The sequence below is a fragment of the Plecotus auritus genome (genome assembly GCF_963455305.1).
Source record: "Plecotus auritus genome assembly, chromosome: 3".
In the NCBI taxonomy this organism is placed as follows: domain Eukaryota; kingdom Metazoa; phylum Chordata; class Mammalia; order Chiroptera; family Vespertilionidae; genus Plecotus; species Plecotus auritus.
Genome location: NC_137772.1, coordinates 90,814,754 through 90,831,879, shown reverse-complemented (window position 1 = coordinate 90,831,879; position 17,126 = coordinate 90,814,754). Strand labels below are relative to the sequence as shown.

General features: G+C 40.5%; 1 protein-coding gene across 1 annotated transcript in view; it reads left to right on the top strand.

Moving 5' to 3' along the window:
- Nucleotides 1-11,411, top strand: part of NUFIP1 (nuclear FMR1 interacting protein 1) — a 51,132-nt gene extending 39,721 nt beyond the window's left edge. Inside the window, exons 9-10 of the mRNA XM_080659510.1 lie at nucleotides 6,772-6,998; nucleotides 9,622-11,411. Coding sequence (XP_080515636.1) covers nucleotides 6,772-6,998; nucleotides 9,622-9,738 — 344 coding nt within the window. The 3' untranslated portion in view covers nucleotides 9,739-11,411. The remainder of the gene's footprint in view (nucleotides 1-6,771; nucleotides 6,999-9,621) is intronic.
- The last annotated feature ends 5,715 nt before the right edge of the window (nucleotides 11,412-17,126 follow it).

Here is a 17,126-nt window from a genome sequence, read left to right as displayed (position 1 = left end):
GTGATTATTGATATACTAGAGGCCTGGTGCACGGGTGGTGGAGGGGGTCCGTCAACCCGGCCTGCACCGTCTCCAATCCGGGACCCCTCCGGGGGACCTCTCGTAATCCGGGACCGCTGGCTCCTAACCGCTCGCCTGCCTGCCTGCCTGCCTGCCTGCCTGATTACCCCTAACCCCTCTGCCTGCCTGCCTGTTTGCCCCTAACTATCTCTGCCTGCATGATTGCCCCTAACCACCTCTGCCTGCCTGCCTGATCGCCCCTAACTGCTCCCCTACTGGCCTGATCGCCCCTAACTGCTCCCCTGCTGGCCTGATCGCCACTAACCGCCTCTGCCTCGCCCTGCACCTGGGACCCAGGATTCCCTCCCTCTGGCCAGCCACAGGCACCCAGAACCCGGGCCGGCTTCACCCAGGCTGGCCGCAACCGCAGCCACAGGTGCCCAGGACCGTGGGGCGGGTGGCTTGTCCCTCTTCTGGGACCGCAGGGCAGGCAGCTTGTCCCTCTCCTGGGCCACAGGTGCAGACACAGCCACTGGCGCCCGGGACCATGGGGCGTGTGGATTGTCCCTCTCCTGGGCTGCAGGCACAGCCGCTGATGCCCGGGACCGCGGGGTGGGCGGCTTGTCCCTCTCTCGGGCCACAGGCGCTGGTGCCCGGGACCACAGGGACCGTGAGGTGTGCGGATTGTCCCTCCCCTGGGCCACAGGCCCAGGCGCAGCACTGGTGCCCGGGACCACAGGGCGGGTGGCTTGTCCCTCTCCCGGGGCGCAGGCGCAGGTGTAGCCGCTGGTGCCCGGGACTGTGGGGCATGCGGCTTCTCCCTCTCCCGGGCCGCAGCCTGGCTGGTCCCCATTCCTCTCTCGAGAGCTCATTTGTGCCTGGCTGGCCCCCATTCCTCTCTCCCCAGTGTTGAGTGTCTGAGCAGTTATGGCGTGATGTTGTGAGGGTGTGATGATGTGAGGGCATGACGGCCATTTGCATATTAGCTCTTTATTGTATGGGATAACCCTTTTGTCCTTTGTTTTCTATGCCTCCATTGGTTCTTTTTCTTTGTATTTCTGTTGTTTTTGTTTGATGGTATTCCATACTTTCCTCTGTTTCCTCTTTTTTTAAGTTATGTGCCTCAGTTTGGGGTGTGTGTGTGTATCACTAGGTTTATGAAAAAAAAATTTCCATATATACCGTAGTCCTTTTTCTTTTGAATGCATCTGATCTCCATCTTAAAATTCTGACCTTTTCCCCGTCCCTTTTTATGCTTTTGTTGTCACAAATTATCTGTTTATGCTGTAAGTTTGTTAACGATCTTTCTTGTAGTTTTTTTTTAATGATTTTTTAAAATATATTTTATTGATTTTTTACAGAGAGGAAGGGAGAGGTATAGAGAGTTAGAAACATCGATGAGAGAGAAACATTGATCAGCTGCCTCCTGCACACCCCCTACTGGGGATGTGCCCGTAACCAAGGTACATGCCCTTGACTGGGACCCTTCAGTTCTCAGTCCAACGCTCTATCCACTGAACCAAACCGGTTAGGGCTTACTTGTAGTTTTGCCTATTCTTTTCTTATAGGTAGCAAAGGCTACTATTTATTAATAGATGTGTTTGATTTTGTGTAAATTCATTTTGATTAATTGTCCAAAATGCCCTGCCTTACGGAAAAGCCCTTGCTAGACCTTTCTAAGCCATAAGGATTATTTTATGTAGTTTGAATTCAGCTTTATTAAGCCATCAGGTCACTAGCAAATTTCTAGCTTTCAACATTAATTCTGGGCTATAGAATAGGGTACTGAGACATAGGGACTTTGGAATAAATAAAGGAAATAAAGTGGGCCTTCTCTGAGCCATGAAATAGCATTTAGAAGGCTGCTTATTTAAGTGGATTCTAGATGAAGAGGAGCAGTCTGATTTTCACAGATATTAACAATTGTATCTTTTTTTTAAAGATACATACCCTCATAAAAAATTAAAGAGCTGTACAGAATGATATGCTGTCAGTATCAAAATGAGGAGCATGAGGAGTGCTTATGAAGTCACTCTGTGACCCACCCAGCATACCATATGCACTCCCTAAGCACTTAAAATGATATATAGTTTTTAGAAAACCTTTATTGTTGAGAGTATTACAGATGCCCCCCCCCCCTTATCTTTCGCCCATTGGCTCCCTCCACCTGACTCCCGTCCCACCCCAGGCCTTCACCGCATTATTGTCTGTGTATCTTTATAGCTGAGATCTGTCTCAATTTAGGGATTGACATAAAAATGTATAGTAGATCTTAAACATAAGTAATGCTTTCCTGGAAAGAGTTTTAAACAAGGAGAGTCCATCAAGAAAGATAGAAGTAAAAGGTGAGGTTGTGCTTCATCCTGCACTTAGGAAAGAAAATGTCAATGAGTAGTATTTTCTACTTTTTTTTTCCAGTATATTTTTTTATTGGTTTCAGAGAGGAAGGGAGAGGGAGAGAGAGATAGAAACATCAGTGATGAGAGAGAATCATTGATTGGCTGCATCCTGCACGCTCCCTTCCCCCCACTAGTGATCTAGGCCATAACCCAGGCATGTGACCTCCTGATTCATAGGTTGATGCTCAACCACTGAGCCACGCAGGTCGGGTAATGAGTAGTATCTTCAAATGGGTTAGTTTGATATCTGTTCTGAGTGGGTTTTTGTTGTTATTGTTGTTTTCCTCTGTTAGTTATTTGTTTTATTTTGCCATATTAGAAATTAAGTGCAGTTTTACAACTCCCCAAAATTACTGTTTCTTCAAATTGTGTTGGCTATGACTGGGGATCTTTAAATTGACAACTTATTCAAAAGGCTGTAAACCAGCCGAAACCGGTTTGGCTCAGTGGATAGAGCGTCAGCCTGCGGACTGAAGGGTCCCAGGTTCGATTCCGGTCAGGGGCATGTAACTTGGTTGCGGGCACATCCCCAGTAGGAGGTGTGCAGGAGGCAGCTGATCGATGTTTCTCTCTCATCGATGTTTCTGACTATCTATCCCTCTTCCTTCCTCTCTGTAAAAAATCAATAAAATATATTTAAAAAAAAAAAAAAAAAAGGCTGTAAACCAAAAAGAGTGATTTAGGTTTGAAAAAACTAAATGGCTATATTTTAAGTTTATTTGGGTTGATAAATATTATCTTCCACTAGAGGCTTGGTGCACAAAATTTGTGCATGGGGGGAGGGGCGGGGGTCCCTCGGCCCGGCCTGCACATCTCACAATCCAGGACCCCTCGAGGGATGTCCGACTGCCAGTTTAGGCCCGATTCCTGTGGGATCGGGTGTAAACTGGCAGTTGGACATCCCTCTCACAATCCAAGACTGCTGGCTCCTAACTGCCCACCTGCTTGCCTGGCTGATCACCTCTAATCACTCGCCTGCTTGCCTGCCTGATCACCCCTAACTGCTTGCCTGCATACCTCATCGCCCCTAACCACTTTGCGTGACTGCCTGATGCCCCTAACTGCTCACCTGCCTGCCTGATCGCCCCTAACTGCCTCTGCCTGCCTGCCTGGTTGCTCCTAACTGCCTCTGCCTCGGCCCCTGCCACGGCGGCTTCGTCTGGAAGGACATCCGGAAGGTTGTTCGGCTGTCTGGTCTAATTAGCATATTATGCTTTTATCATTATAGATATATATGAAAGGCTAAGTGACCGACTGACAGTCTGTCTGACCGGTACATCTGATGTGCACTGGCAATTTAAAAATAAACGTTGACTCGCGCATGCGCATTACATATAAAGCTCTCGCTGGCACCCATTGCACACGTGTTTCGATCTGTCATTGCTGTTCGTGAATTTGGTTGTTTCGATCGTGAATTGGATTTTCCCATCGAATTTCTTACTAGTATTACTTCTTCGGGAATGCCATGTCATAAATTAAAATTGAAAGTAGGTGCAGTCATCATGCTACTGAGAAATCTTAATAGTAAATGGGGTTTTGTAATGGTCCTACATTTCTTATCAAAAGATTGTGACCTAACATAATCGAAGCTGAAGTATTAACAGGATCTGCGGAAGGAGAGGTGGTTCTGATTCCAAGAATTGATTTTTTCCCATCTGACACTGGCCTCCCATTTAAATTAATTCAAAGACAGTTTCCTGTGATGCCAGCATTTGCAATGACTATTAATAAATCACAAGGACAAACTCTAGACAGAGTAGGAATATTCCTACTTGAATCCGTTTTCAAACATGGTCAATTATATGTTGCTTTCTCTCGAGTTCGAAGAGCGTGTGATGTTAAAGTTGTAAATACTTCATCACAAGGGAAATTAGTCAAGCACTCTGAAAGTGTTTTTACTCTTAATGTGGTATACAGGGAAATATTAGAATAAGTTTAATCAATTTATTAATCATTGTTTTTTATCAATGTTGTTTTTATACCATGTTTTTGTTGTTTTTATATCATGTTAAAATATTAAAATATTTCTTCTAAAGTACTTCCAATGTTCACGTACCTGTGCACTGGCCACTAGTAATAAAATATTGCCCTTGCCAGTTTTGCTGAGTGGATAGAGCATCAGCTGCAGAGCAAAGAGTCCTGGGTTCGATTCCGGTCAAGGGCATGTGCCTTGGTTGCAGGCTTCTCCCTGACCTGGGCTCTGGTCAGGGCTCATGCAGGAGGCAACCAATCAATGTGCTTCTTTCACATGGATGTTTCTCTCTGTCTTTCCCTCTCTCTTCCATTCCTCTAAAAATCAATGGAAAAATATCCTTGGGTGAGGATTAACAAAAACAAACAGTAAATAAATAAAGGTGATTAAATGTTTAAAAAAAATGACACTAAGCTGGGAAATGTGAACCTTGAGAAAAAATATAAGTGGTTCCAATTTCTCATTCTTTAACAGCAAATTGACAGTATAGCTCTGATTCATTTGACTTCTGTACTCCTGGATTGAGAGAGCAGTACTTGAAGGGGCAAGGAATAATAGAAAGTAATGCCCTGGTTTTTCTTTTGCCTTTAATTATTATTCCTATAATTTTGAACTCTATGAACCACTTTGAATTCTTAGCTCCATTCTTTTATGGTTATATTTGTCTTTTCCCCCCTTTCTTCATCACTTTGAAGGCACATCAAAACAACTATCTTCATGACAAATTATTTTATAGTGCTTTACTCATTTAAGTATTTCCATAATCTTATGAAGTGCATGCCATTGTTTATGAGGAAATTTAGGAAGAGTTAAGTAGCTTGACCCAAAATCACATAGTAAGTGCTAGTTTTGTGAGATTTCCTGCATGTATAGTGACACTCTGGTATCAGCTGTTACTGTTTCATGTTCTTGATAAATTTACTTCTTTATCATTATGAACTGTTCCTCTTTATCCCAGGTGACAGTCTGTCACTGTTCTGAATTCTCCTTTGTCTGATATTGATATAGTTTTCTTATGATTGGTATATACTTGTTATCTCCTTCTATCCTTTTACTTTTAACCTGTGACTTTATATGGGCAGTCCTCACTTTGCACTGTTCTTTGGTAACTGAGATTTAATCTCAGTTCAAATTGTGTAAATCAAGGATTACCTATGATTTTAAAGGGTGTTTTTTTTTTTGTAGACATCATGTAGTTCTTCCCCCCCCCTCAGTCTGATCTTAACCTTTTTAACTACTACAGTGTTAAAACTATTTACATATATTGTAATTATTGATATGGTTTGTTTATTTTTGTCTCATCTGTTTTTTGTTTGTTTTGTTGTTGCTGTTGTTAATCCTCACCTGAGGATATTCCTCCATTGATTTTTTTAGAGATAGAGGAAGGGAAGGGGAGAGACAGAGAGAGAAACATTGATTGGTTGCCTCCCACACGAACCCCAATCAGGGCTGGGGATTGAGCCTGCAACTGAGGCATGTGCCCTTGATCAGAATCAAACCCAGGATCCTCAGTCCACAGGCCGATGCTCTATCCACTGAGCCAAACCGGCTAGGGCTGTCTCATCTGTGTTATTTTTTTTTCCTGCCTTTGGATTAATTCTATATTTTTAGGCTAATGCAAATGTTGGTTTATTAGATATATCTCTTTGTTTTCTTTAGTAAGAGTTGGTATAGAGTTTATAATATGCAACTTTAACTTACCACAGTTTACTTTCAGATGATGTTATAGCATTTCACATACAATTTCAGAAATTTATAGCAATACTAGAGGCCCGGTGCACAAATTTGTGCACCGGTGGAGTCCAGCTGGCCCGCCCCGATAGGGGCTGATCGGGCTGGCTGGAGGGAGGGGCTGCAGGTGGTTGGCCAGCTGGCCCCACCCCCTGTTTGAACTGCCAGTCAAGGGGACAATTTGCATATTGGCCTTTTATTATATAGGATATATACATTTTTCTCTTCCCTTCCTTTGTGTTATTGTTATCATAGATTTTATCACTACAGATGTTATAAACCCACATACATTGTTATATTTTTGCTTTATATTATCATTATATTTAAAAGAATTTTCAAACAAGAAAACAATGTATCTTGTATTTATTCACACGTATTGACTGTTTCTGGCACTCTTCATTCTTCATTTGTGTAGATCCAAGTTTCAGTCTTGTATTATTTCTTTCATAAGGATTACTTTCTTTAATTCTTTGTGATAATCTCCTCAAGTCTTGGCAGTTATAACTCCCAATTTTAAAAAAGTATTATAATACATAGTAAATGCCCAGTTCTAATTAATAATCAGGCAGTATTATGGCTGGGAGAAATTATTATGTTTTTTGTTGTTGTTACCTTTTAGAAGGATAACCTGTGATTTGTTTTTAAAATTGTGTTTTTTATCTCATTTAGAAGCTCCCATTAAGACTGAAGCAGATGTTCTGGCAGAAGAACAGGTTCTTCATAGTGATGCTCCTAAGGGACCAAATCAAGATGTTAAAGCAGCTGTTAAAAATTTCTCAGAAGCCAGGAGCCAAAAGAAAAACTTCAAAAAGACAAACCCTAAGAGGAAAAAAGATTGTCACAACTATCATGCTTTATTTGAACCAAGAACACATCATCCATATCTCCTGGAAATGGTAAATGATTTTTCTTTTTTTCCCTCTTTATTTTATCTTTATTTTCGCCCATCACCATTTATCCCTGCTATGGGTCTTCCATCTCCATCTAGACCCCCCACAATCACTATCCTGTGGTTCATGTCCATGAGTTATTTCTCTCTCTCCCTCCCTCTTTCTCTCTCTCTCTCTTATTTTTGGTTAATCCTCACTCGAGGATATTTTCCCATTGATTTTTAGAGTGGAAGGGATGGGGAGAGACAGAGAGAGAGAGAAACATAGATATGTAAGAGAGAAATATCAATTGGTTGCCTCCTATATGCACCCCAACCGTGTCAGGGATAGAGCCTGCAACCAGGGTATGTGCCCCTGACCAGAATCGAACCCACTACTCTTCAGTCTACAGGCTGACGGTCTATCTACTGAGCCAAACCAGCTAGGGCTCTTTCTCTTCCCCCACTTTGTCCCCCCGCCCCTTTTTTATTTGCTTAATCCTACAATTTTCAAAACTGCTTAAAATACACTGAGTGGCCAGATTATTATGATCCCTGAATGCATAATAATCAGGCCATTCAGTGTATATCCTATATAATAAAAGGCTAATATGGAAATTGTCCCCTCGACCAGGAGTTCGACCAGCAGGCAGGCCAGCCAACTGCCCATGTCACCTCCCCCTGGCCAGGCTGGCTGGACCCCACCCATGCACGAATTCATGCACCTCTAACACACACACACACACACACACACACACACACACACACATATACACACACACACTGAGTGGCCAGATTATTATGATCTCTGAACGCATAATAATCTGGCCACTCAGTGTACTTCTCTTGAGTACCTCATTTATTTGATATCAAAGATACTATAAATCGTGCACCTGATCAGTTTTCCCGTTTGCACTGGCTGATAGAAAGCTCAGGGCAAATAGGTGGTTGATCTCCAGCAAAAGTCTAGAATACTTTTGGTACCCATTTGAGATACAAATACACTGACTGGCCAGATTATTATGTGTTCAGAGATCATAATAATCTGGCCACTCAGTGTAAAAGAATCTAGGTTTAACTGATTGGTTACAAAATGTGTGTTGAGGTATACTGGCGCTTAAAGTTTTCACTGAATACACTGGCAGACTGAAAGGAGAAAAGGGGTTTTCTTTTGTGTATGTGTGTTTTTTTAATCTTCACCTAAGGATATTTTTCCATTGATTTGAGAGAAAGGAAGGAAGGAAGGGAGGAAGGGAGGGAGGGAGGAAGGGAGGGAGGGAGAGGAAGGAAGGAAGGAAGGAAGGAAGGAAGGAAGGAAGGAAGGAAGGAAGGAAGGAAGGAAGGAAGGAAGGAAGGAAGGAAGGAAGGAAGGAAAGGAAAGGAAAGGAAAGGAAAGGAAAGAAGGAAGGAAGGAAGGAAGGAAGGAAGGAAGGAAGGAAGGAAAGAGAGAGAGAAAGAAACAAACAAACATTGATGTGAGAGAGAAACATCTATTGGTTGCCTCCTATAGGCGCCCTGACCTGGGATCCAACCCGCGACCTAGGCTTGTGCCCTGAGTGGGAATTGAACTTGCAGCCTTGTGCTGTATGAGATGACGCTCCAACCAACTAAGCCACTCAGCCAGGGTGAGAAAAGGAAACAATTGTGCATTTTTGGCTTTATTCTCAGTGTGGTGTGCTAAAAAAAAAATCTATTATCTTTTTTCAAATTATAAAGAGGAAGCAATGCATCTTTTGATTCTAAGTAATGGACATGAAGCTATTCAAAGATCCAAGGCTTTCATGTATAAGAGTGATAGAAATAGAAATATTCCTAAATTTTTAATGGAGTTGTAAAACTGTTGACTGTCTGTGAAAATTCTGTTTGGTTTTGCCTTGTCAGATACGTGCTTATGGTGTAGCTAGTGTTCTGTGGCTACACTCTATGAGGATTACATGTAGACCCAGTAGCTTCTGATTAAATTGATCTGAAATGAGATCTCTGTTTTGTAAATTTCAGTGCTATATAAAGTAAATTGTATTTTTAAAATGTTTGCCTACTAGGGGCAAATTAAATCATTTTTCCACTGAAAGTTCCTATGTGATGTTTTCAAACTACATTAATGACATCAGAAAATAAGTTGAGGTCACTTTTATCTTTTTGACAAATTACATATGACTCCTTGGTTATGTACTTATTCTAAATATCAGGGATTTTTAGCTTTCTTTTAATTGCAATAAGCACAAAAATGGGAAGTTATAAAAGTCCAGAAATATTGGGATTTTTAACTGTTAGTATTATTACTATCTTTATATATCTACTTACCAATTTGTATACTGTTTATAGATTTGAATTGGGGAGGATCCTGTTTAATATGATTTTTATATTAAAGAATTGCAGACTTTTAAACCTTTTTTTTTTTTTGTCCCTTGTCAGATACTCCTAGAGAAGAACGCAAATGTTAACATTTATGCTGTTTAAAAAGCTAGATAGTCTTGGTATAAATTAAGAAGAAATGTTCTTGCATTCTTTTTTAGCAAATAATTAGTAAATATAATGTACATCTTTATTGTTCTGTGTTTTCATATGGGGAAGGCACATATAATGCTTTAGATTGTATTTCTTGGATATATTTTATTTACTAGCTAATCTCTGTATTTATTGTTTTTTAGCTTTTAGCTCCAGACATTCGACATGAAAGAAATGTGATTTTGCAGTGTGTTCGGTACATCATCAAAAAAAACTTTTTTGGACTTAATAGTAATTCTATGAAAACTGAAGATGTGTAGGTGTCTGATGTTTCAGCACTCATAACTGAAGCATTTAAAATAGTGCCATGCTCAAGTTAGTGGAGGAAAACTTCTTTTTAAACTGGATTAGTCATTGAATTGTAAACTTCATATGATACTATGTTGGATTTTCAATTCTTTTCTTTGAATCTGTGCAAATAAATACACAATTGATTTTTAATACTGTGTCTTCTGTATTGTTACTGAACAGAATTACTGGCAGAATTCTCTTTATTTGTATATATTGTATGTATTGCTGTCATGTACGGAAATCTGCTGTTGGACCAGTTAAGAATTGAGGATATTGGTGTAGTAGTAAAGAATAAAGCTTTAAAAATGTTTAATTCAGCTGAGCAAAGCTATAGGTTAGAGAGAGAGATACAGTTATTTTGTTTTTAATGCAGGAGAGAAGTATTCTTTAACTGTAGGAGGAGGAAATATTTTAAAAATAAACCAGGTTAAATTAATGCAATAGAAAGTCTTGAGATTTACATTTTTAGTTTATTTCAAAGAACATTTTGAAATTCACCTATTGCCACTACTTAAGTAGCTCAAATATTGAATGTTTGAAATAGTAATATTGATATGGCCTCTGTGTATATTTAGATTCAATTAAAGTGCTTGTTTTGGTATGGTTCAGAATTGGACCTTCTTAAATTTCCTCATGAAAAAGTATGTTAAGTATAGTACTTGATGAGGTTCAAATAATTTCTTATAGCAGAAACAGTTTGTGAAATAGTTACCTCAGTTTTAGGTTTAGTTAAAATTTACCCTATGAAGGTAGTAATTGAATCTTTTTTAAATGTTTTAAATAAAAGTTACTGAGATCTTTTTGTCCTCTATAATACAGAGACTTTGATTTTATGTTCTAGTCACCTGTGCTTGCTTGAGTTAGAGTTCTACCCTTTTGACGGGTAGCTAAAAGGGGCTAGGTTTTTAAAAATTAGTCTGTTTTTATAGTTGAAAAATTAATTTTATCTGACATTGTAATTATCGAAGTCCATGGGCCTTGCTTGCAAGACGGAAGGCAGGAAACTGATAACAGCTCTCAGCCCTCTTGTTGCTCCTCTAAGTCTTAAGATGCTACCTGAATCATGGAACACCTGTCGTGTGGCAGCGTGACATCGTAGACCTGAGGTTAAAATTCATGTGTACATCAGTTTCCCAACCTTGTAACCACCACCCAGATTTTTTTATTCTGTTTTATTCTGTTTCTCCAGTGAGCCCCATATTTTGGAAAATATCTGTCCAGTACATTAATTCAATTAATATAATACTGTTGAATGTTTACCTGTGCCACCACTGTGCATAGATTAAACATATAAAAATGAATAAAGCCTTGCCTGACTTTAGGAACTCAGTTTAACTTTTATATTATTCAAAGATGTTATTTCTAACCCAATTCACCTCATTAGGATGAAGTAACCAATATTATAAATTGAGCTGATATTCTAAAATATGACTTAGTCTGCAATTTATCACTAGTTAGCATGCAAATTCCATGGGCCTTAAGTACATAAATGAATTCAGACTCCTAGGCTACTGTCGTGGACCGCCGTATCTTTAGAGATGTTAACAATCATTGCTTTAAGGTGTATTGTGCAGAGGTTTATTTTCTTTCTTTCTTGTTTTCTAATAAATGAAGCACTGCCTTGGCTGTGTCTGACAGTCTTTAGCTGAGGTGACTGTTGTTATTCATTTCTAGTGGGTAATTTCACATTCAGTTGTCTGTATGTTTAACCCAGGAATTATTTAAGTATGTTTAAAATTTCTAAGTTGGGGTGGGGGGTGGGTGTAGGGTAGAGAGGAGAGTCAGAATTTTGAGGCTGTAACATGATTGCTGGCACCCAGTATTGCTGATTAAAAGTCAGATACCAATCTGATTCTATTTATTGGTAAAGACCTTTTTTTTCCTCCTGAAAAACTTTTAGGACTTTTTTATTTTTGTTTTTGGAGTCCTAAAATTTCACCAGTATGTGCCTAGATATGTGGGACATTTGTCATTCATACTGTTTACCCCATGGTTTTTTGACTGAAGAATTGTACCATTCTTGGATTAAGGGCAATTTTGAAAATCATTTCTTTAATTGTTTTCTTTCCATTTTATCTGCTTTGTTTTTCTGAAACTCATCAAGTGAATATGGAACTTCCTAACTTGATCCTCTATCAGTTCACCTTTATTTTTGTCTTGGTCTTTGTTCTCTGTTCCGAAAGAATTCTTCAAATGTTATCTTCCTGATCACTAATCCTCAGATGTGTCCATTACACCATTATTTAGCTTTTCTATTTAATTTTTAAGTTTAGTAATTTGTATTTTTAATGTTTTATTTTATTTAAAAAATATATATTTTTATTGATTTCAGAGAGGTAGGGAGAGAGCGATAGAAACATCAATGATGAGAGAGAATCATTGATTGGTTGCCTCCTGCACGCCCCCTACTGGCGATTGAGCCTGCAACCCCTGGCATGTGCTCTTGACCGGAATCAAACCTGGGACCCTTCAGTTTGCAGGCTGACACTATCCACTGAGTCAAACCAGTAAGGGCAGTGATTTGTTTTTAAATATTCAAGATTGCTTCTTGTTCTAATTGCTTCTTTTCATAGATGTACCCTTACATTTCTGAGGATACCAATTAGAGTTTTCACATTCTTTTCTATTCCTTGAATTATTTTTGTTTTTCCCCCATTGATTGTCAACCTTCTGTTTGTTCACTTTATTGAATATCTGTGCTTCTATTTGTTGTTTTTAAAGGATCACTCTTACATGTTAAAGAGATTCCCTTGATTGGTAGTTGGTGTGGATTTTCCCCACATTTGTATAAACATTCCTTTCTCCAAAAGATGTTCACTTTGAGAAAAGGGGGCTTGTTCACACAAGCCTTTGAGAAAACACAGATGGGGAGTGAGCAGAAGAGCTAGGCTCTTGTCCCATCCTCACTTCCATCTCTTTGCCAAAATACAAAGCACTTTATTCTGAGGATGGTGCTCTTTTGCCCTGGGCGGAACTATCTCCCACTCTCACCAACCATTGGCTTTGGAGGTGGCAAGGTTAGGACTTGACTGTTGCAGCTGGAGGCCTCCAGCTTTCTGTCACTTGCTGACCCTGAGCTTAGAATATCCCTGTAATTGCTTTTCCTTTCTGATTGTTGTCTCTGGGGCTGGTTTGGGCTAAGGTTTTCTTCTCTTGTTTCTTGTCAGTCTCATCAGCTTTACAGTGTCCTGGAACATCATCAGAATCACATGGAAGGCTTGTTAAAACCCAGATCATATGGCACTACCCTCTAAGTAGGTTGGGATGTGGCCTGAGAATTTGCATTTCTAACAAGTTATCAGGTGATTTTCCTGGTTATCTGAGGGACCACATTTTGAGAACCACTTTGAGGGACTTAAGAGGAGCCTGTCAAAACCACTGGTATCCTAATATCATTTTTAATCTTGTATTCCTTCACTATTACAATTCTTTTTTTTTTTTTTTTAAATTTATTGCTTTTTTACAGAGAGGAAGGGAGAGGGATAGAGAGTTAGAAACATCGATGAGAGAGAAACATCGATCAGCTGCCTCCTGCACACCTCCCACTGGGGATGTGCCCGCAACCAAGGTACGTGCCCCTGACCGGAATCGAACCTGGGACCCTTCAGTCCGCAGGCCGACGCTCTATCCACTGAGCCAAACTGGTTTCGGCACTATTACAATTCTTTAGTTCTTTCAAAATATATCATTTCAAGGAATTTGGAGCAAAGGAGAGAGGTAATACACTTTTAATCTGGACTCATAACAATCTCTTCACTCATTATATTCCTTAGTTTTTTAAGTAGGCATCTTTGTTTAAATTTTTTCTCCTTTTTATGACTTTTTTTTTAAAAAGAATTGCATTTTAGAAAATTTCAAACACATGCAAAAGTATAGAAAGTAATGTAATAACACTCCCTTCCCAACCATCATGCAGTTTCAATACTTGATCCATCCGTGGCCAGTCTTGTTTTCATATATAATTCTCCCATTCCTCCTAACCCTACCCCACACACCTGAGATTATTTTGAAGCAAATAACCAGTGTCATTTTATCCCTATGTATTCCTAACCCTACCCCACACACCTGAGATTATTTTGAAGCAAATAACCAGTGTCATTTTATCCCTATGTATTTCAGTACAAATCTCTAGAAGGTAAAGGACTTTTAAAACACCACATCTTTAAAAATCAATTCCCTACAGCTTTCAACTATCCAATCAGACAAATTTCTGTAACTTTTTAAGATAACAGTTAATATCATTCTGTATATTCCATTTGTGCCTTGTTTTGTATATCAAAGGTGCCATACTGGAAAACTATTTTGGACATATTAAAAAAAAATTCTATATAATAAAAGCTTAATATGCTAAGTGTCCGACTGTTCGTTTGATCACCAGCACACTGACCACCAGGGGGCAGACACTCCAACCAGTAGGTTAGCTTGCTGCTGGGGTCCGGCCGATTGGGACTGGGTGAGACGGGCCGGACATGCCCTGGAACCCTCCTGCGGTCCTTCCCCGGTCTCAATTGTGCACCAGTGGGGTCCCTCGGACTAGCCTGCGACCTCTTGTAATCCAGGACCCCTTGGGGGATGTCAGAGAGCTGGTTTCGGCCAGATCCCCACAGGCCGAAACCAGGCCGAGGGACCCTACCCACTGGTGGCACCAGGCCTCTAATATATATATATATATATATATATATATATATATATATATATATATATATATGTATATATATACACACACACACACACACTAGAGGCCCAGTGCATGAAATTCATGCACAGGGGGTGGGGGGTCCCCTCGGCCTGGGCTACACCCTCTCCAATCCAGGACCCCTCAGGGGATTCCAATTGCCTCTCGCAATCCGGGACCACTGGCTCCTAACCGCTCGCCTACCTGCCTGCCTGATCCTTCCATAATCTCTCTGCCTGCCTGTCTGATCACCCCTAACCACCTCTGCCTGCCTGCTTGATCGCCCCTAACTGCTCCCCTACCAACCTGATCGCCCCTAACTGCTCCCCTGCTGGCCTGATCGCCCCTAACTGCTTCTGCCTTGCCCCGCACCCGGGACCCAGCATTCCTTCCTCCGGCCAGTCACAGGCACCTGGGACCCTGGCTTCCCTCCCTCTGGCCAGCCACAGCCGCAGGCGCCCGGGACCACGGGGCAGGAGGCTTGTCCCTCTCCCGGGCCACAGCCCCAGCCACTGGCGCCCAGGACCACAGGGCGGGCAGCTTGTCCCTCTCCCGGGCCACAGCCTGGCTGGTCCCCATTCCTCTCTCCCCAGTGTTGAGTGTCTGAGCAGTTATGGCATGATGGCGTGAGGGCGTGACAACCATTTGCATATTAGCTCTTTATTATATAGGTTATTATATAGGATTGATTTCAGAAAGGGAAGGGAGGGAGACAGAGATAGAAACATCAATGATGAGAGAATCATTGATCGGCTTCCTCCTTCATGGCCCCTACTGGGGATCGAGCCCACAACCCAGACATGTGCCCTTGACTGGAATTGAACCGGAACCCTTTAGTCCTCAGGCTGACACTCTATCCACTGAGCCAAACCTGCTTGGGCTATTTGGGACATATTTAAAAGCTCAACTCATTTATTGTATTTACTATTATTTTCATCATTTTTCCCATTAAAAATAAACATTTAAATTCTGAAATGGAGAATGTATTTTAATTGAAATGTGAAAATGGTGGTGCCAAGTGCTGTAGAGCTCACTGCTGCTGCTAAGCCATCAGAACGCAGTCAGGGTAGAAGGAAGTCAGCCCTGGTGATGGAGCAGGGCCAGGCAGTTTTTCTTGTGATGGTTTTTAACCTCCACAGCCCACATGCTGAATTAGCATTTGAAAGTTGCCTATTCATGTCCTTTGTCCAGTAGCTATTTATCTAGACCAGTGGTCGGCAAACTGCGGCTCGCGAGCCACATGCAGCTCTTTGGACCCTTGAGTGTGGCTCTTCCACAAAATACCACGGCCTGGGCGAGTCTATTTTGAAGAAGAGGTGTTAGAAAAAGTTTAAGTTTAAAAAATTTGGCTCTCAAAAGAAATATCAATCGTTGTACTGTTGATATTTGGCTATGTTTACTAATGAGTTTGCTGACCACTGGTCTAGACTAAAATGGACTGAATGGTCACTTGGATGAGAGGAGGAGCCATTTCAACTGTGATGGAAGCAGGAGCTTCAGAGGGCAGACTGGTTCCAGAGCAGTCTCCTGTTAGCATAGCATAAGTGGAAGCTTCTTGAGAGTGGCATTGGGAACAAATGATTATTTCTTCCTACAACTGGGATAGGAGAAAATCAGTAAATGTGAATGAATAGAGTAATGAAGAGGACAGAATATTCAGAATGTACCCCAAATTGAAATTCTGTTCTTTGCAGCTGTTGCCATAGATTGTGCCCTGCAGTGCACACATACTGTGACACACCAGTTGTGGCTGATTGGAACACTTTCTGGGTGTTCTCATAATGAGAGCAACCAATGTCTTCTACTGATCTTTTACCTTAATTAAGGTGACGACTTAAATAAGTCTGTACACACCCAGTAAAAATGATGTCTTCACTTCAGGACCTTTCCAAGGTTGTGTGAAGGTTTCCACATTCCAGTTTCTGGCTGTCTTCATCTCTGGTTACTAGCAAGTAATGCCGCCATTTCCTGGGCCAAGTATTTGCAGTTTTGTCTCTACATGTTTTTCTAAATATTTTTATGTTTTTACTTAATTTGTAAATCTAAACTATAGGCTTTATTTGGATTTCACCAGTTGTTGTTTTTTTCACAAATATCCTTTATGATGATTCAGTCCAGGATGCCACATTGCATTTAGTTGCTATGTCTCTTAGTGAGCTTGTTTTTAGTTATTTTTAATGACAAAAATAATATGCTTATTGTAGAAATTCAAATAATCCAGTAGTATATAAAATTAAAAAAAGTAAAGTTTGTTCTATTCTATTCCCTTCTGATCACATAACATTTGGCTTGTATTTCCAGACTTTTAAAATACATATACCTACAAGTATCTAAATATACTCATCTGAATTGTTCTGCAATTTTTTTCACTTGACAATGTCATGAATATCTGTACATGTGTATATAAATATATTTGTATGTATGCATGTATGTATATATATGCTTTCACTTTTTAAATCATTCCCTTATGGGAAAATTCATTTCCAATTTTTCTGTAATGTTAATGATACTACAGTGAACACTGTTCTGTGTGTGTCTGTGTCCATGTATGTGTGCACCAATGAATATTTCTGTAGGAAAGAGTCTTAGGTTCAAAGGTCAAATGGCCTTTAAAAGGCTATATCAAATTACATTCTTATTTAAGTGTTTTTTTAACAGGAGGGAGGTCAAGGTGGCAGTGTA